At 50.5% G+C, this 21,005-nt stretch overlaps 1 protein-coding gene across 10 annotated transcripts in view; it reads right to left on the bottom strand.

Annotated features, from left to right (window-relative positions):
* The window catches only part of ZMYND8 (zinc finger MYND-type containing 8), a 111,638-nt gene that overhangs the window by 13,647 nt on the left and 76,986 nt on the right, over nt 1-21,005 (bottom strand). For 7 of the 10 annotated variants that reach the window (XM_023756170.1, XM_023756169.1, XM_023756172.1 and 4 more), the window contains 5 exons: nt 15,653-15,805; nt 12,965-13,474; nt 8,442-8,843; nt 5,996-6,186; nt 407-487 (listed from right to left, as the gene is read on the bottom strand). In XM_023756170.1, the coding sequence (XP_023611938.1) occupies nt 407-487; nt 5,996-6,186; nt 8,442-8,843; nt 12,965-13,474; nt 15,653-15,805 (1,337 nt within the window). The remainder of the gene's footprint in view (nt 1-406; nt 488-5,995; nt 6,187-8,441; nt 8,844-12,964; nt 13,475-15,652; nt 15,806-21,005) is intronic. The other 3 variants (XM_023756177.1, XM_023756176.1, XM_014458058.2) reach the window with 1 other exon arrangement.

Genomic DNA, 21,005 nt, shown 5'->3' with positions numbered 1-21,005 from the left:
CGACTTTTACAAGTGGTCACTTCGTAAGTGGGCCTTTTAGCGTTTCACGACTGGATTCCCCAGGCCCTCACAGAAACTGTGCAGGCTCGGACCACCCATTCTTAGACAACTAGGATCTCTTGTAGAAAAAGACCAAGGAGCCAATTTTGCATGGAGCACAAGGTTCATCAGTGCATTAACTCAGGCGCTGGTTTGGGCGGTTTTATGAAAAATGAACTGATCACAGACAGCATCAGCCTTCTGGCTCAATGAGAAACACCCTCCCCAACAACTCCCATCAGCGGAGCAAGCCTGGCGACCGGGCCAGGCCCTGGAGGGATTTCCCCGAGAAGCTTCTTCACGGCCCCATCCTCCAGCGGCCCACAAAACACGCGCAGCAAACAGGGAGTTAACCGTCATCTCTGACCTCAGCTATTGTGCTTCCAGTAGTGTTTTTGGAAAGGTCATTATATATTTCTGTCATCGTTCCTTTGATTGCATCCATCATCTGAAAGATAAAAAGAGAAACAATTCAGGCAATCACTTCCCGAGGCTTTTCTAGATGACACTCCTCTAAACTCCACCTGCGTGAAGCAGCGGGTCTCACCTGGGGGCTCACGACTGGTGAGGGAGCAGTGTGTGTGTGGGGGGGGGGGGCGGGGACACGACACTGGCATCCAGTGGGTAGAATCCAGAGGCGCCCTGAACATTTACAGTGCACAGCACAGCCCCCACAACAGTATTACCCAGTCCAAGGGTCACTAGTGCCGAGGTAAGAGACCCTGATATAAACCAGGGTGGGGACCACCCACACGTTCCCTGTCCCATCTGCCAGGACAAGTTCACAACCATAAAGCTAGTTTCTATGGCCACAGGCTACGCTCGAGCGGTCGACGGCCCCCAGGAGCGTTTGGAGTAGCCAGCACAGGGTTCAAGGGGGGGATATTTTGTTTTGTTGCTGTTGCTGTTCAATTCTTTCCCTTTAAAAAACAAAACCGTTTTATTGAGATACTAGAGGCCCGATGCACGAAAATTCGTGCAAGAGTAGGCCTTTCTTTTCCAGGCTGCTGACACGGCTTCCCTCCAGCCACCAGCAGGCACCTGGGACCCGGGCTGGCTTTCCTCGGGCGGCCCACAGGCACCTGGGACCCGGGCTGCTTCCCTCCGGCCCTGGCTTCGTCAGGAAAGACGTCAGGAAGGTCATTTGGCTATTTGGTCTAATTAGCATATTAGCTCTTTATTATATAGGATCATTGCTAAACCCTATAATTCACCCATTTACAGTGTACAATTCAGTGGCTGTTAGCATACTGAGTTCTACATCCATCACCACAATCAATTTTAGAACCTTTTCGTTACTCTAAAAAGAAACTCCACTCCCCCTTAACCTTCACCCCCGCCCCCACCAAGATGCCCATCACCCCCAGGCTCCCGACAGCCACTAATCTGCTCCCTATCTGTTCAGATTAGCTGAATCCAGAGAGTTCACATACGTGGAATTATTCAGTGTGTGGTCCTCTGGGACCCACTTCTTGGACTGAGCACACTCTTCTCAAGGTTTATCTGTTCCCAAAGGTGTATCAGTACTCGATGCCTTTTTATGGGCCAATAATATAGTCTATTGTGTGGGTGTGGCTGGTTTGTTATCTTTTTTTTAATATATATATATTTTATTGATTTTCTACAGAGAAGAAGGGAGAGGGATAGAAACATCGATGAGATAGATCAGCTACCTCCTGCACGCCCCCCAGTGGGGATGTGCCCGCAACCAAGGTACATGCCCTTGACTGGAATCGAACCCAGGACCCCTGAGTCCGCAGGCCGACGCTCTATCCACTGAGCCAAACCGGTTCGGCTGGTTTGTTATCTTAATGCCTTTGATTAGGGCATTGCCTTTCCAGTTTGTGTAACTATCGGACCCATGAGCGCACCAGCGAGTGTGTGACATCAGCTCACATCCACACAGAAAGCTGAGGACCAAGTACGTTTGCAGGATGAATTGCCCCCCTACCTCCCACGTGCCAGCTGACCCTCCAGCATCCCGGGGAAAGAGGAGCGGACAGAAGAACAAACGCGGTCTCGGGCGTGGCCTGGCTGCTGCCAGGTCTCCCCTGTGTTTTGCAGCTTCAGCGCAGGACAAAGAGCACCCTGGTATCTAATGCCCGAGATCTGAACCCACCACCACCTCTTACCACCCACCCTCTCCCAGCCTCAGCTTCCCCTGCAGACAACAAGGACAAGAACAGTGCCCCCTCGTAGAGTGTGCACGAGGATTAAAGAGAAAACCACGTGCAGCCTGTGGTTCAGCCCCTGCCACACAGAGTAGGTGTTCATAAAGAAAGACCCGTTTATCTGATTTTCACAGAAAAATAAATTCACGTGAGCATGGAATTGTGAAAATCCTGCCAACCCCCAGAACGGTAACCCCAACTTGACCCCCAAATGGGGCGCTCCCCGCGTGCTGCGGCCACACTGGGACGCTGCCAGCAAAAACACTGCTTTATGCAGCTTCGCGGGTCCGTCGCTGTGCCCGGCCTCCTTACCCCACTGCACCGTCCACGTTAAAGTATGAGAACGAAACTGCTTTACATGAAAACTTTAGAAAATGGATGAAATTCAATCCCTTCCGAACGCCATGGTTACATTCCATTCTAAAGAAATCATGAATCTGTGGACGGACTTTCACTCTTACTTCCAAATATAGCCAAGAACTCTACGTTCATCAAGAGCGCCCTCCTGCCAAAACACACAAATCTGGGTCTTTAACTCGGGGTCACCCTGGAGACAGGAAAGTTCATCGGCTCCAAAAACATGCCACCATGTCCATTTTCTTAACAGCAAAGAAAACTGCTATCAGAAAGTTCATCCCTCAATTTTGCTTAAGAGTAAAGGGGGAGGCAGGAGGTAACAATAAAATTGGAGATGGGAACCCTGGCTGGTGTGGCTAAATGGGTGAGCGTCATCCCATGCACCAAAAAGGTTCAACTCCTGGTCAGGGCACATGCCCAGGTTTCGGGCTCAATCCCCAGGAGGGGGAGTGCAGGAAGCAGCCAATGGATGCACCGATGTTTCCCTCTATCCTTCTCCCTTCCTCACTCTCTAAAACCAATAAAAACTTTTTTTTTAATTGATAATGTAGCAAGCTTTCAACATTTTGCTTTTTTAAAAAAATATATATGTTTTATTGATTTTTTACAGAGAGGAAAAGAGAGGGATAGAGAGTTAGAAACATCGATGAGAGAGAAACATCGATCAGCTGCCTCCTGCACACTCCCCAATGGGTATGTGCCCGCAACCAAGGTACATGCCCTTGACCGGAATCGAACCTGGGACCCTTGAGTCCGCAGGCTGACGCTCTATCCACTGAGCCAAACCGGTTAGGGCAAAAACTTTTTTTTTGTAATGGCTGCAGGAGCCGCTGGCTCCGTGAAAACCACTAGCCAAATCCTGGCCTCAGTTTTCTCATCTGTAAATAGACAGCTTGGACCAAATCAACGGAAGGTGATACACGCGTTAATTGCAAGCAGAAAAGAGACCATTTGGGCAATTCCAGGATCTTCTCAAATCAGTAATGAAAAAATGACTCCCCTTTCAATTCTCTGGAAACCCTACAGATTGGGTTAGGAAGAAAGTCTCAGATTGGTGCCATTATGTGTCTTTAACACTTCGATGACAAAAAGAATGGACAAGGAATGGTATCTGGTGAGGTTAAATTTAATTTTAAGTCAACTTAAATAAAATTTAATTTAAATAAAAATATTAAGTCAATACTAGTTCAGGAGGTGAATGGGTAAGACAAAAATCTTGAGAATGGCCCAAAATAACCGACATTTGAATCTTCCCACTGCGAACTCTATAACCATTCATGCGTTTTATTCAAAAAGGGGAAGCTATACTACAATGTCATCCCCAAGACTAGATTCTGATTACCTCTTGAGCCACACTGCATCTTAAGTAGGACTGGTTGAAGACAGCCACATGCAAGAACAATCAGTTTGCGGGAACACCGGACACGTGTGGTGAGCAGGCTGCATGAGAATTCACAAACCAGCTCAAAGCCACTGTCTAGATCAGTGATGGCGAACCTATGACACGCGTGTCAGAGGTGACACGCGAACTCATTTTGTTGGTTGATTTTTCTTTGTTAAATGGCATTTAAATACATAAAATAAATATCAAAAATATAAGTCTTTGTTTTACTATGGTTGCAAAGATCAAAAAATTTCTATATGTGACACGGCACCAGAGTTAAGTTAGGGTTTTTCAAAATGCTGACACGCCGAGCTCAAAAGGTTCGCCATCACTGGTCTAGATCCTGGCTGCTACCCTTCAAATCCCCGCCCAGCCACTCTCTAGCTGTGTGACCCTAGACAAGGTGCATAACCTCGCTGGGCCTCAGTTCTCTCATCTATGAAATGGGGGTGGTAACAGTACTTACACCCCATCCATTTGTCATTAAGAGTAAAACTAAGCCACATACAAAAAGTGCTTCTAACAGTGTGGAACCCACAGTTAAAGCCATGCACACATAAGCTGTTGCCGCTGTCATCTTAGCCAGTATGACCGACTCCAAGATGGCCGGCCTGGTGACCTTCTCATCGATGAAGAAGGTCGTGGGTGTCATGCCTGTGACAATGCTACGTAAGATGGAAACTTCCATCTTGCTCGCAGGCTCTCTCTCCCTGGCTTTGGTGGAGCGAGCTGCCATGTGGGGAAGACCCACACAGCAAGGGGGGCCTCCAGGCCACAGCCAGCTGGGAACTGAGGTGGGGAAACCTTCAGGCGAAACCCCGACCCTAGGACTGCGCGCAGCCAGAGGCCTGAGGAAGGACCCAGTGAGCCTGACCCACACGAACTGATAAGAAGCCTGTGAGAAGTTGTAGCGATCTGTTACGCAGCAACAGGTAACTAACATAATTCCTTGAGAGAAGGAATTTTTTTAGATGAACAACAAAAACTCACTGGTAAAACATTAGGTCTGTATGTTTCATGCCATCAGAATTGAAAAAGATTCTACCTTTAACACAACATAACAGCAACTCTTTATCATAAATAAGACTTCAAGAATTCAAGAAACAACTGTTCTTAACTAGTTCCACCCATTCTCTCTATAAACGTAATAGTTTACTCACTAGTAACCAATTTACTTACTCTTAAAGAGTACATTTTTATAGTTACCTACTTAACTTACTACATCGTTAGATTAATACTCACTACTATTAACCGTTACTGACAGTGACACAACCACGATGAGAAGTTAGGAAACAACAGGCACCCATTCGGCAGCTCAGCACCAACCACCTACTGTGCGCCTGACCTTCTGGGGCTGGCAGTCGGATGGTTGTTCTCACCACCGAGTGGTCTGCTGGAACGTGCCTGCGCATCACCGCAGAGCACACGCACAGGTCGCCGAGATCTCCATGTTTTATTCGCCCGATTCAACAAGAGCATAAGAGCGCTTGGCAAATCAAGAGAGAAAAGAAAAACACCGAGAGAGAGAGAGAGAGAGAGAGAGAGAGAGAGAGAGAGAGGAGGGCCTTCCTTCCCGTCCTCTTGGTTCCTGGAAAAAACTAGGTGCGGGCATCATACCTTGCATGCCTCACATTTAAGCCTCTGTCACTTTGGTTCCCTGTGGCTTCTAAATGCAAAACAAACCAACCCCAAGTCTTGTTAACTGAAGGATCAGAAACTTGTTCCCGCCGTTAAGGAAAACCTGTCCGTCATGAGCGACTCGGGCTGAAGGGTAATTCTGGTTCTAGGCCATCGTTGTCCTGTGAGGTACAGACTTTAGGATCTGAGCCCTCTCGGAGTAAGGGTCAGTCTAGTCTACATTTCTCTGCGGAGGTCCAACGTCAGGCCCAAAAGGGAGAATTCCGTCTTGGAGCTCCTCAGTGAAAACGGGGTCTGCCCTCCTCAACAGCCCCTGAGAGCTGGGGGGTCGTGACCCAAACAGTACCCGCCAGGAAGCGGGTCCCCTGACCGCCCGCCCGCCCGCCCGGTGCCCGCCGGCACTCACTTTGCTAGTGTACTTGGCGATGTCCGCGGCGACGTCGGCCGAGGCAGTGGCGATGGGAAGGTCTGCGTTGATTGAAGAGGCCAGGGTGCTGGTGGCCCCCGAGCTGGTGACCAGGGGCGACGACTGAGTGCTGGTCACCAGGGTGATGGTGGAGGTGGACGGGCTCTGCGTGATCTCCTTCTGCTGGACAGCTGGGGAAACAAAGGGTCCCGGTCAGCCCCGGCTGCAGGAAGGGCCGTCCCCACGGTCCCCACGCGCAGCTGTGGTGAGGGCGGGAAACCGATAGACAGACACCTGCGAGCTTTCACTCTCAGGGGACAGAGATGATCTCCTAACCGAACTCCAGCCAGGCTGCTCCGCGCCCTTTCTCGACTAATCCTCGAACGTGGTCAGTAAAGACTTCAACAAGCCTAACATGGCCTCTAACGGCTCCAGGCAGCATCCCTCAGGTGACCCCAGCCTCCCTGAGAAAACTCAAGGCCACCCAAATAAATGGCTGTTCCAGCCAACACCTACCGATGAGGCCCGTCTCCCAGCTCTGTGGGAAGAAGGGCCTCGCTTCGATAGGTACCAGTCAGCAAATTCAGGTGGTTTCACATGGACCAACCCCACCTCCCACTTTTTGTAAAATTTCACTTCCCTGACTCTACTGAGTCCCCACTCACCCCCTTGCTATTCCCTCGTCCTCCTTTTAAAACACCCAGTCACCTCTGTACAAATCAAAGTTCACAATGGACTTCTTTCCCTACTGCAGCAGGACATTGGCGATTAAATTCTGTCCCTCCCACTTCAACTAGTGTCCAGCTTTGTTGGTCTTTGACACAAGACAACCTGCAAATGGAGAACCACAGCACTGGGCCTTCTTCTTGCCTAAGCTCGGAATGCTCCTGGGGTCCGAAGGCAGAAGCCTGGGACCCGCCATCTCTATCTCAGAACCCGATCAACACTTTAAACAGCGAGATCAAACCAGTTGTACCCCAACTTTGCCTGTGCAATCGTCCAGTGTTCCTGCTCCCCAGTCTTGGAAGGGTTTCTACTGGGGGGCCCAATGCAAGATCTGGCTGGCTGCCTTTTAACATCCTGTCCTGATGCTACTCCTAAGAGTCCGACTAGCCCTGGCCGGTGTGGCTCAGTTGGTTGGAGCGCCATCCTGTACCAGCAGATGGCAGGTTCGATCCCTGGTCAGAGCAGGAGCAATGTTTCTCTCACATCGATATTTCTCCCTCTCTCCCCCTCACTTCCCCTCTAAGGTCAATTTAAAAAAGAGAGAGAGAGAGAAAAACTAAAAAAAAAAAAAAAGAGTCCTAATCACTAGGGTGCACTCACTACACAAGTTTCAGTGAAGGAGCCCAACCTTCAAGGGTCTAGTCCAGCCGTGGGCAAACTACAGCCCGCGGGCCGGATCCGGCCCGTTTGAAATGAATAAAACTAAAAAAAAAAAAAAGACCGTACCCTTTAATGTAATGATGTTTACTTTGAATTTATATTAGTTCACACAAACACTCCATCCATGCTTTTGTTCCGGCCCTCCGGTCCAGTTTAAGAACCCATTGTGGCCCTCGAGTCAAAAAGTTTGCCCACCCCTGGTCTAGATGCAGGTGCCCTGTGGAGTAAGATCTATGCCGGCGCTCACAAAAGCTGAGCAAACGGGCATCCCCTTTGTTAGCTCCAGATGGAGCACCCTGCACGGCCAGAAGAAATTTTTATTCTGCATCTTCAGCAACTGGTTCCTGATGCTGACTCTTCCTGTGGATGTGGCTAATTCCTCACCATTAAGGTAACCTCTGCTACCAATTTCTCACTGCACTCTTTCCAAAATAACGCCAAAAGGTTCACGACAGGTGTGCACAGGGAACGCACACGACGGCATGCACCGCAGCGCTGCTCCCAGGATAAAACCGGAAGCAGCCTTCACACAAACCAGGGAACGCTACGCAGCAGTCTGCAAGAGCAAGGGAGCGCTGTGTGTACTGACGTGGACAGACCTCCAAAACATGCTGATGGGTGAAGGACAATGGTACCATTTTCATGTTGTAAAAAAGAAAAACAGGAAAAAAAAAGTAGTGTTTTTATGAAGAGTCATATATATGTATAAATATATATGCATACATGCATAAAAAAGGTTGTACGGTTCACAGTGGCCGCTGAGACGCATAAAATGAAAGGTCAGTCGATCGGAACAGTAGACGTGTGTCAGTATCTCGAGAATATGCACATGTATTGTTTGCAAAATGAAAAAAAAAAAATGGAAACAAATGTAAAAAATGCGAGTTGCGAAACAACTTTTAAAAATAATGCCAAGTGGAATGTGCACGGCCTTGGGGCTGCCGTGGCCAGGAAACGAAGGGGAACTGAGAAAAACAAAACAACGGTTTCTGTTTTGTGTCTCCTGTCGATGTGGCACAGAGGGCCGGGGTGCCACGGAGAGCAGAAGGGGAGCTGGTACCTTTCACAGCCTGTCTGGTCTGATATCGCGTCCCCTGGGAAGACTGAGGCTGCTGCTGCTGGCTTTGCTGCTGCTGCTGCTGCTGCTGCTGGCGCTGCATCTTCTGCATGTGCCACTTTTGGGAGGACGTTTGAAACTTACTTGAGGAGTTCCACACGACCCGCTGCACGGCCGGAGCAGTCTCCTTCGGTAAAAGCGGCCTCTGCTTTTTCACTGGGCTTCCCGTGATGGTGGCGGTGGCGGTGGCCGCCGGGGCTGTGACCGTGGACGTGGTGCTGGTGGTGGCCGCGACACCAGCTGTGGGAGTTTGGGAGGACGCGCGGGTGAGGACCGGCGTTTCGGGGGGAGACTGGCTGCCGGCCGTAGTGGACAGTGGTGGAGCTTTAGCTACAACTAGAGTCACTGCGTGGAAAAAATAAACAAAGAGTGGATTTGAGTCAGGTTTGCCGGCAGGGCCTCTACGCCAGCAAGTTCTCAGGGACACAACCTAAGGCCAGAAATGACCAGCAAATTCAGTGCATGCCCAGGAGCACACGCATGCCAAGGCCCCTGGGGGAAACAGGTGACCCAGGCCCTGCCCTCAAGCTGCCCATCAACTCCTGGGCTGGTTGGCTGCAACCGTCTTGTTTCCCAAAGTGAGACCTGGGTAAGCACCTGAGAAAGACCCAGCCCAACTGAATCCAGAGATCAAGAGGAGCCCGTTGGCTAGGTACGCAGGTGCCTGGGAGACCCGGTGGCTTCCCAATGGCCCAAGCACCGAGTCACATTAAATCATTTCGAAGTAAAGGTATCCTTGTCATCTCTCCCGAGTCCCTCCAGGACAGTCTCAGCATGGTGAAGCCCTGACACCTAACTCGAAAGGAACCCGCCCAAGACCAGAGCCCTCCCAACACAGTGGTATTTACCTAGACTTCCAGAGCCTGGCTTGTGTGTTGACTGTGTTTCTCCTGGCTTGTATTTTAGGTATAGCACACACTACTACTTTTGCTACTGTGAGGTGGCACGTTTAAGTCTAAAATAGGCTTAGATTTTTTTAAAAGAGTAGCTTGCTTCAAATAAAAATATTAAGTCAGTAATTATACAGGCAGAATTTGGGAATGACAACAAACAACCACCGTGAAAGTCTGAAGTTTGAGAAAAGTCGAGTTATGGGGTATGTCTTCTGGGAGGAGTTGGGCTGTGGGGCCAGGGAGTAGCATTTCAACAGGCAGAGATGAGAATTTGGAGCGGAAAGATTTACTTAGGAACAGGGAGCATTGCACTGCGGTGACTGAGGGTAGGCAGTGAGGAGTGGCCGGCAAGCAGATGAGAGTCAGGAGCGCTGAGTGCTGCAAAGGGGATGAGCATGTGAGGGTGCCACTTGTAAAGGGGTTCCCAGCCACCGGGGAGAGGAGTCCCCGAGGATCACACACAAAGCACAGGTGCAAGTCAGCACCTCAACCTGACAATGTGCCTGAACACCAAACCTCTTTCCATGAGGACTCCGCCTGTCTTTTTAGATTGATATCACCTGGGGAAGATCTGAGCTTGGCTATTCTTCTAAGGGAGGTGCTCGGTGAGCTGTGGGTTTGGGGATCTCCAAGGAAATTGAGAAGAAAAGATAAGCTGACTTTTCTGACTGGGGGCTTTCTTGGTGGTTATCACATCTGGCTGGCCCTCCTCATCCTCAGCCAAGTTCAAGGGCAAGAGCACAGGGTGGGGCTGGATGGGGAACTCTTCCTACAGTGAGGAGCCCCAATCCTTTTCCAGGACACCCGACCCTGGGCCCCAGAGCCTCTGCCCTTCTAGCACAGGTGGCTTGGAACCAGGCCCTACTAAGAGCCCACAGGGGGCAGGGGGCCAGCAGGATGTCCAACCTGCAGAAGGGCCTTCAATACCTCCCCTTTCCTGCCATGTGACCAAATAATATGCTGTTCTTGTTGACTAGCTAGCCGAATCCTCCCCAGAGCAAAGGGCAACCACAGGAAGGGTCCTGTTCTCTCTCGGGGCTCTGCCTATGGTAACAGTTGTGCAGGAATCATGCCTGGCCCGCTTTTCCAAATAAAAACCAGGAGTGTGCAATCTGAAAAGATTCCAGGCTCCAAGTACTCTTTGGGGGTTATCATTCAGACACTAAAATATTTTCGTTTCTAGGAGATTCTGATGATTTATAGAGAAGAAAAAAAAAGCTGTGGGAAATTCCATCTGTCCTAGAAATTCAGAGCGTCTGATCAATCACTTGTAGCCCAATAAAGGGTGAATCTCTGAAAGGCCCGCACACCAGGAATCGCCCATCAAGCTCATCTACTTATTCCAGAGTTTGGTCACTGCCGTGTGCATACAGGACCTTGTAAGAGAAGGAAGGGAATTTCTGATGTTACAGGTAAGCAGAGCAAAGGTCTCCAAGTGAACTCCCTTTGCCTCTGCCTGAGATCACCAGCGGTAAACGCTGTTTTACTATTTGAGGATCCCTACACACCAGCTGCATTCCTACCTGCAGGTGAGTTGGAGGTCACCACAGCACACTCCAAAATGCCCTTCACTTTAATAAATTTATAAGTAAAAGCACATCATTGAAAAGATGCTCTAAATGCAAAGTTCGACATGAAGCCGATTCTTCAAGACCAAACCATCATCAGGGGGCTCTGGATGTAAGACCAGTCGGTTTTGCCCCACCCGTAAGAACCTGCTCTGACTGAATAATGTTTTATAATCATCTTCAGCTTAATCCACCACTCACTCGGGGGTTTCCTGGAGAAATTTCCCTCAGATGTTAGTGCAAGAAATTTCCCTCAGATGTCTACTTCATCTAATCAATGGATTTTTTTTATTTTTTGGAAAATGTGACACCTTTTAAGGGACTGTGTTTCCCTTTTTGCTTTGACTGCTAGGGAGCTTACAGCAAAAATGAAAACCCAACTTTATCTCATGATTATGTACTCTCGTCAAATCCTTTCTGGAAGAGGAAGAGGCATAAAACCAATCAATCGAAAGATTTGTTCCGGAAAGAAAGGAACAGTATAAATACAACATTCATAGGAGCACTCCCATCTGCACCCAACTAGTCCCTCAAGTGGAACAAAGGCTGCTCCTACTGTTCCCTCTGAAACAGCAGAGGAGGTCCCTCAAACCCCATTCGCTACATGGTCTCATTTTTCAGACACCATCCATAAATCTAAGAGATGGCTCGGGGACGGTGTGGTGGTTGATCCTTCCTGTGCCCCCAAATGCTCCCTCTCCCTCCATCGCACCATCCAGGGACATCTCGGCCTCTTGTGATGACCTGCAGGATGCAGGTTCCAGAGCAGCTCGACTGATTAACCACCGAGGACAGATTCTCAAGGCCCATCCCCGACTTGCCTTTCAAGCTGCCGGGCTCTGAAATGCCCAGGGGCATAGAATCACATCTTACTCAAGGGCCTGGGTCAGGAGCTAGGTCCTATCAGAAGATGGGCACAGTCAAAACTGAAACCCGCAGTCCCTCAAGTTCCTCACACAGTACCTACAGCTTGATGGTTACCGTCTCTACTGTGTCCTCAGGCAAGGTTCTCCTGGGCCCCAGGGAATTCTCCAGTCTTTCTTGGGCGTGTTGGGTTCTCCGCACGACCCATTTGCCACCCCAACTGAAAAATGCGTGGACTGCTTTGTCCACGGGAAGGACACCCTGCAAATCATTCACACGTTCCTTCTGGGGGTCTGTCAACATGCCTGGGCTCCGCCGGCTTCGGCGGCCACGGCTGGTCCAGGCTATACGGCAGCAATGACGGCACTGCCGAGACTCAGGCAGCGGCTCTCACCGGGCAGAGTCTGCTTCCAGAGGACATCTGGCAATGTCAAGCCGCTTTGAATGGCCTCAACCGGGCAGGTGCTACGGGCATCCAGTGGGGAGCAGCCAGGGATGCCGCTCACCACCCCCGCTGCACAGGACAAGGCGATGCAGCACCAAAGGCCAGTAGCGCCCGTGCTGAAAACCCCCGGCATCAGGTGGGTTAAGTGCAAAGGTGGTGAAGACCGATTCGGGTGTGTACCGCGCAGTGCCCCCTGGAATTCTAGGGCCCCAAGAAGTGCTCGCCATCCTGGCACCACCTACCAAATGGTCTCACGTTCTGGTAAGAAAACGCACGTTGAGGTGCCTGGGCAGCATGAGGGGAAGGAAGGGGAGCTAAACTTATCAAACTCTTCCAAGGGAACACTCCTAACAATTTCAATCTTGTCAAATGTCTAAATGTTGACAAATACTTCGGGAAAATGAAAAAAACATATCAGGGAAGAAGGTGCTTAGGCGAAGAATAACTTGACTACCAGGAGCAACTTATTTTCTAAGGGACTTTTCTCAACTCAAAACCATCCATGCCGAGTCCTGAGCAGGTGAGGGGAGGGCAGGCCCAGTTTAAGCCCTGGTCCTATCAGATGACCAGCGAGGTGACCGTGAGCCAATCACAGCTCTGCTCTGTCTCCTGTGCTGACGACGTTAGAGGGTCACACAAAGGAATGGTGGCACTGGAAACCAAACCAAGAAACCGGGAACTGGGATCGGCACTTACCATCCTGCTTGGGAGATGGTTCTTTGGGTTCCTTCTTGTTTTTCCGACCCTCCCGCCCAGAATGGTCTTCTCCTAAATCTATGACAAGTTCGCTCTCCGAGTCAGAGTCCAGGCCCAAGTGGACCGTTGGGGAATCCGTCTCATCTTTCCCCTTCAGCTTATCCTTTGTGGGGTGAGGCGTTGGTTTGGCTTTCTCCGAGAAGTCCTTCTCGGGCGGGGGGCTCGCCTTTTCCTTGACTGAGCCTGGGTCTGCTTTCTCGCTGGGGGGCGAAGCGCTTTTCAGCTCCTCTTTAATCTCCACCGGGCTGGCCAGCTTGGGCTTTGTTTTGACAGCAGACAGCTCTTTGTCCACCTGAGCGCCCTCCTTGTCTTCCACGTCTTCCGGCTCATTCTTGGACTTCTGCTCGTCATCACTGATATACTCACTATCGCTACTGTCTGACTTCTCAGAGTCCTCCGAGTCGCTGTGCTCTACGGCCGTGTAAACATCTTCCGAGATTTCATTTATGCCTAAATTCAAAAAGAAAACCCAGCATGAGGCGTAGTCACAACATAAAGAGCAGGACCAAAAACGCAAACATTTCCCACGCCAAACGCTGGAAATAAAGAAAGAAAACATTTCAAATCGCGTCACACTGGCCTGGGGCAGTGACAGTGAACCAGGTGCCCCCGAAGTCTGCTGACAAATGGAACCCGTGTTCGGAGAGGGTTCCAAAGACAACGTGGGACCAAACAACATAAATCCGGGAGCTAAATCTTTGCAGTATTGATAACTAATTGGGATACGGGAAATGGGAGGGATGGAAGGGAACATCAGAGAGACACTTAAAACTGATCCATTTTGCCCTGGCCGGTTTGGCTCAGTGGATAGAGCGTCAGCCTGCGGACTGAAAGGTCCCAGGTTCGAATCTGATCACATGCCCGGGTTGCGGGCTCGATCCCTTGCGGGGGCGTGCAGGAGGCAGCCAATCAATGATTCTCTCTCATCATTGATGTTTCTATCTCTCTCTCCCTCTCCCTTCCTCCCTGAAATCAATAAAAATGTTTTAAAAAAAACTGATCCATTTTACAGAATAGAAAATAGAGGCCTAGAGCAATCCCTTGTCCTAGGACACAGAGAAAACCAAGGCAGGTAAGGCGGAAACCCTGGGCTCCTGACTCACCCAGTGCTGTTCTCACACATTCCCAAAGCACGAAGGCCCTTCACCTTGTGTCCAGCCAAAGCCTTAAAGCAGAGACTGCAAACTCACAGCCCGGGAGCCACATCTGACCACCAGCACATTCTATCTGGGAAGCAATGGTTGGGCCCACAGGGTAGTTTGTTGTTTGCTCTTGCTTTTTAATTTGGAACTTATTGCCCAATTCACAAGTCAGGCGATTTCACAGACCTGGCCACTCTGGTTGACAGGCCCGCGAGGTAAAGGGCTTCTGCTGCTGTAGCTAATGGTCAGACATAGGAGGACAAGCAGGAGGGCATGACCACACGCGTGACAGGAAAAGCTTGGGTGCTAGAGCCCAAAGGACAGGAATTCAAATCCTGCCCCACTGCTTTCATTCGCTGTGTAACCCCGAACGAGTGACCTCCCTCTCTAAGCCTCAGTTTCTTCACCTGCAAAATGGGACTAATAATGGTCTTGATCTCCCAGGACAATCTCTGCAAGGTGCTTCCTTAGCACCATGCAGGGTGCATAGGAAACACTCCATGAATGGAAATATTAAAATTCTCATCAACAACAATAATAAATCAAGGAGTTAGACCACATGTGTGCAGGGAATCAGGAGAGATATTTAAATGGACTGCAAGACTTCATCCTTGCCAATCAGTGTCCTAATCAAACAGGCAACCCAACAAGGAATGTTCTCTGATCACAGCCCAGATGACTCCAAACCACAGCTCCTTGCTCACCCAAAGGTCCAAGGCCCCCACCAACACATAAACCTCACATGGAGTGGCTCTCTCAGGCCCAGCCATCCCCTACTTCTTTATAAATGCCCTCCTTTATCTACTTATTCAACCAATATCCCAGAGCATTCCTATGTGCACAAGACCAAGTACCTTGAAGAATGCAAATCCTCCTAAGGCGACCTCCCTGCCCTCGATGAGCTACCAGAGCTACCAGCCTAGACTGGGAGGGAGACCCCCACAGAAAGGGACCACTGTTGCTTCTAAGCAATGACGTATCCAAGTAGGTGGGCAGATAGGGAGAGCAGTCGGAGGAGACTTCCTGGAGGAGGTGACACCAAGCTGAAGGCAGACAGCGTGGGGAAAGAGGGAGGGAGGCTATAGGTACAGAGGCAGGATGGGTCTGCTGGGTGAGGAGGCCTCGTCTGGAGGAGAAGGCTTTGTGTTGGAGACTGGCAGGGCAAACCTGATCCTGATGCCAGGACACTGACATGCACTGAGACGGTGCACAGAGGCAGACGCGGGAGGACCAGTCCGCTCCTACAGCACCTGCACCTGGCATCTGCAGGCTGCCACAGCCTAAGAACAAACTCGGAGGAGTTCAAAGACCCTGTCCGAACAATTAGCCAATCTGAAATATTTTGCCACGAGTGGAAATATGTGTTAGTCGAGCAAACAACTCAGGGTTCAAAGCAGCCAGGATCCACCTTTGACTTCTCCTGGGTGGTGTCCCCACAAATGATGATGATGCTGCTGCTGGTGATGAAAGCAAACCAAAGACGTACCTAGTTGTGCTTTGCAACTCTCTATCGTCTTGTCAAGATTGAGCTGGAACCTGCTGCGGATCTGCCGCTTGGGAGAGATGAGAGGCACGGGGGCAGCCTGCTGCTGGACGGACTCGCTCAGCTCCTTCAAGTCCATCTCGGCCTTGCTTCGATCTGGAAGACACCGTCCCGCCCTCGTCAGACCAGGCATTACAGGGGCGAACAAACAACTCGCAAACAACACGTTTTAGAACATGGGAGGGAAAAGACCTAAAACATTTTTGTCATTTGTCTCGGCTGGATGACAAGGGCTGACTTGGGAGATAGCAGCCCCAGAAAACACTTGGCAGGTTTACTCAGTATTTAAGAAACTCCGTCCCAGCCAGATGGTTGTCTGTGGAGCTCCCCATTGTCAGGGAATCTCGAACGCCAAAGGTTACTGTCCTGAGCTCAATCTCAGTATTAGCAGAGCAAGTGGCACCCGTCTGGCCAGACTGCGCTTTAACTCCAAGGCCGCATCAGAGAGGCCTTGTACCCGAGAGACGCCGAGCCCCTCTGAGAACACCCTGATAACTGGGAGCCGGGCTTCTCATTGATCACAGAAGCGTCACTCTTCACTCTTCCTCAACCTAGTCTGGAGCGTAAATTGGAAAGGCAGAGAAAACTAGAAAAAGAGGCAGACCTTCCAGCCAGCCAGCCTTTGGGAAGGGAAACAGATTAGCCCTGGGTATTACATCTGTGTCCTCTCACTCAGGTAAGAGGAGTCCGAGCTCCTCACCACAGTCCCAGGCAAAGGCCTCCGATTGCTGATGACTCACTGGGCCGAGGTCCTGCCCCCACCCCCCTCGGCCATGGGCTCTTTATAAGAGCAACTGGGCCAGATTCCATGCGTTTGCATTTCTTTTTCTTTTCCTTCTTTAAATGCAAATGATTTTGCCTTTAGTATTCTTTGATAAGTCTTTTTTTAAAAAAAAAGATTTTTTTATTTATTTTGAGAGAGAGGAAGGCAGAGGGAGGGAGAGGGAGAAACATCGATGAACATCAATCAGCTGCTTCCTGCATACCCCCTACCAGGGATCAAGCCACAACCTGGGCATGTGCCCTGACCAGGAATCAAACCCACAACCTTTCGGTGCTCAAGATGATGCCCAATTAACTGAGCCACACAGGCCAAGGCGAGTTTGCATTTCTGGAATTCCTTCCCTGCCTCCTCTAGTGTCCTGGAAACATAAGAAGGGGACAGATGAAGGCGGCTGCAAAGGCTCAGAATGCACAGGAGATTCGCAGGCAGGAGCAGCACCGCCCATCCTGCCTGCCACCCTCTGACCAACCCCCAGCTGAGAATGTGGGCATATGCCCCACCCAGACGGATTCCAGAAAAGCAGTCAGAAAGCACGTGGCATCGAGTCAAGGACACAGAGAAGCTACCACGGAGCCTGTCTGCACCAGCTCAGAGCTCACTCCCCGACTTCCCTTCATCTGCCTGCTACACCCACCCAAAGGCCGCCTCCGTCGCCCAGGCTGTTAGAGGCCCAGGATACAGAGGGAGAGCTGGACCACAAGGGCTGTTCAAAGCCTTCACTCTCTCCCTTCGATTTTGTTTTGTTTTCCGATTTGACTCACAAACCTTCTCCTTCGCTCAGGAACAGGCCACTTCCCCACACTGCACTCAGACTCCTTCCTTTAAAGTGACCGCAGGTGGCCTCCCAAATGCCCCACCCAACACAGGTGACCAGAGCAACAAATTGCTCAGAGTTGATTTTATCACCACAACGAGGCCTCCACTAGGATGAGGAAGGCCCTTTGCCCAAAAACACACTCGGAGCGGGCTGCCAGGGAGATTCCAAGAGTGACAGCATCCTTGTCATTTAAGAAAAGGCTCTGAGAAACAGCCGTGTGTTCGTGTGTGTGTGTGTGTGCGCGTGTGTGTGTGTGCGTGTGCGCGCTGACCAGGGCCTCTTCAGAGAGCCGGCAGCACCGGGACTGGAGACGCTCACAGGTGTGAGTGCACAGCCACTTTGGAGGGAAAGAATTTACTGCAGAAGCACCTTACAAAGCTAGGACAGAGGGAAGCAGTGATCAAACAGCAAGAAGGAGAAGGCGGAGGAGGAGGACCAGGGAAACAAGAAAAACAGACACAAATAAAGAAGTACAAACAGGACGTAAGGACTTAACATTGAAGCTCCAAATGTGACAGCAAAAGGGAGACTATGAGGTCTGCCTGGTCATTTCTGTTCTCAGAAAGGAGGACGCATACTGGATTCCAGAGGGAAAAGGCAGCTCTTTCAAGCGTAAGTTAGAAAAGAAGCATCTCACAGGAATACTGTGAGGTGGGCTGGGAGGAGGAGTGCTACCCAAGTGATGTGCTCATCAATGTCCTCATAACATTCTTGTACAGTTAATCGATTCCATATAGCAGTTACAGAAAAACACGCTTACTATACCCAGGGGTCAGCAACCTTTTTCTGTAAAGGGCCAGAGAGGAAGAAACTGTATGGACCATACAATACAGGATTTAGTGTAAAAGCGAAAAGAAACTATGTAAACAAATGGGTATGACTGTGTTCCAATAAAACTTTATTCAAAAAGCAGGTGGGGGGGCCAGATTTGATCTGCAGGCTACAAAATGTGCCATCACCTGTATGAGTCCCAGTGACTGATGGCTAACCGGGCTACACATAGGTATTACCTGTAGCGCTTCAAAAAAAAAAAAAAAATCCTAACACCTTGGCCAACCCCCCCCCCACCCCGAGACTGGCCTGGGGTACAGCCTGGGCATTGGCCTTTTAAAAGTTCCCTGGGCGATGCTGATGGCAGCTAAGGTTGAACCCTGTGTTAGACCAATGTGAGTGAAGGAAACTCCTCATGATCTGCCTGAACCCTGGCGTATCTGTGTTGACACACAAAACCACACTTCTAAACCTTAGGGTTCATAGAAAGAGACCTACACCTCATAACAGAGAGGAATGAAAAGGCAAAGGGCCGCATTTTACAAAATAAGGCTGCTCGCGTCCATATGCTACTATAATGTTTATTCTGACAAGAAACGATCACAAGCCGGGGGGCTGGGGTCAGGACCCTGGGAGCGGAACTTCAGCCACATGTGATTATCTTTCTGAAACTTTCAGCTGCACTTGACTCTCCTCCGCAGAGCGTGGAGAAGGACTGCTCTCTCCTTCAGCTCCCAGGCGACTCTCTCCACCCCTGCCCTTCTATATCGGGCATGTCTTCCGAATCCACCCTTGCTGCCAACATTTTGAACTTTTCAGCTGATAGGAAGACAGCTCAGGCTACAAATGGAAACAGTGATTTTTTTAAAAACCCACGCTAGAGAAAGAGGCACGATCTTACATTTCTGGAGGGAGCACAGATGGGAAGAGCCCCTTTAGAGGGCAGTTTGGCTGTTTGGACAGCCAGACGTCAGCTGCACGTGGCCTCTGACCCGGGTTCCACTTCTGGGAACTCATCCTGTGGATACGCACTCCCATGAGGGCAAAGGGTCTTTATCGCAGCTGTTATCAACAGCAAAAAAAAAAAAAAAAGAGGGGGGGGCAGGGGAAACAACCAAGAGTCCATAGCTAAGTGCCTGGATAAATAAGGTGCACTAAAATGCAGCTGCTGAAACGTAGCAGATCTCCGCGCACCGCTCGGACAACCAGCCTGCTTACTGAGAAGGGCACAGTCGGTAGCGCACTCTAGCGTTGGTGTGGGGGAGAAAGAAGGAAACGGAGGATAGATATGAATACACCTGTGTTCTTGGGGCTTCTCGATGCTGGCACTTAAGACATTTGGGGCCGGACAGGTCTCTGTTGGGGGCAGCGGCAGGGCGGGCTGCCCTGCACATTGTAGGATGTTTAGCAGCAACCCTGACCTCCACCCCTAGGTGCCAGTAGCACCCACATCCCAGTTGTGGCAATAAAAATGTCTCCAGACATTGCACCGTGCCCGAGGGACAAAAATCACCCAGTTTGAGAACCACTGGGATGTATCTAGGCGAGCTCTCCACAGCGACTAAAACACAGCGGTCACCTGTGAGGAGCGGGTATAGAGGCAGGTGATCAGAGGGTTGCAGCAGGATGGCTTTTCATTCCACATCGTTCTGTCCTGTGAACTTTCTCTCACCGTGTGCATTCACTGCTCATAAAAACACTGCCGAAACCGGTTTGGCTCAGTGGATAGAGCGTCGGCCTGCGGACTGAAAGGTCCCGGGTTCGATACCGGTCAAGGGCATGTACCTGGGTTGCGGGCACATCCCCAGTGGGAGATGTGCAGGAGGCAGCTGGTCGATGTTTCTCTCTCATCGATGTTTCTGACTCTCTATCTCTCTCCCTTCCTCTCTGTAAAAAATCAATAAAATATATTAAAAAAAAAAAAAAAACACGAGAACCCTGGCTAGAGTGGCAGCCTGAGCACTGAAGGATCCCGGGTCCAATTCCCGATCAAGAGCACGTACCTGGGTTGCGGGTTCGCTCCTGCCCCCAGGTCGGAGCACGTGCAGGAGGCAACAAGTCGATGTCTCTCTCACATCCACGTTCCTCTTTCCCTCTCTCCCCCTCCCTCCCTCCCTCCCTCCCTTCCACTCTTTCTGAAAAGCAATGGAAAAAATGTCCTCATGCGAGGATTAACCAAAACAAAACCAATAAAGCTTTTTAAAAGAGAAATATAACCACTTCTTTTTTCAGTTAAAACAAAAAAAAGGGAAAAAAACGAAACAAAACTCCTTTGTTCCAAAGCTGCCGGGAGACTCTACCGGATGGACTTCCAGGAGCCACAAAATGTTGGTCCTTCGGGGAACAACATTCAGACAGGAGACCCCAGCAGATGGTCTCCTGGCCGTGAAAGCCAGGCAGAGACCCTCCTCACTGCACTTACTGCAAAAAACAAAAACCAAGACCACCTCTGGGAGACCCAGGCCCTGCTCTGCATCCGGCTCTCAGATGCCTGGCTGCCAAGGCCCTGCTTTAGGTGAGGAAGGAAGGACGCCTCCCGGCAGCCACCGGGAGGAACAGACAAGCAGACACGCTCCATTGCTTGGGCGGCGCCGGGCGCCCACCGTGGGGAGAGCAGCAAAGCACATTTTGTCACTCGCAGGCCCCGGAACTGCTGGGTGTGTCCGGCCCCAAGCAGACACCCTCTGTGAGATAAGAGATGAGGGATGAGGGATTCGCAGGCCAGGCGAACCGGAATGCAGACAAGAATCAGGGCCTCCTCTCTCTCCTAGTCTCACCAGCACGTCCTCACTATGATGACGAGTTAAGCCACAGGAGGGGCCGTGACAATCCTCCAGGGTTTGTTTGGCTCCTTGTTTGGAGCTGAGAGGAGAGGCTGTGTGCCAGCTGAGGGCGGTCTGCGTAAACCTTCCCCTCGCTCATGC

This window comes from Myotis lucifugus, unplaced genomic scaffold, assembly GCF_000147115.1.
Source record: "Myotis lucifugus unplaced genomic scaffold, Myoluc2.0 scaffold_90, whole genome shotgun sequence".
NCBI lineage: Eukaryota > Metazoa > Chordata > Mammalia > Chiroptera > Vespertilionidae > Myotis > Myotis lucifugus.
This window is presented reverse-complemented; position numbering and strand designations above follow the sequence as displayed.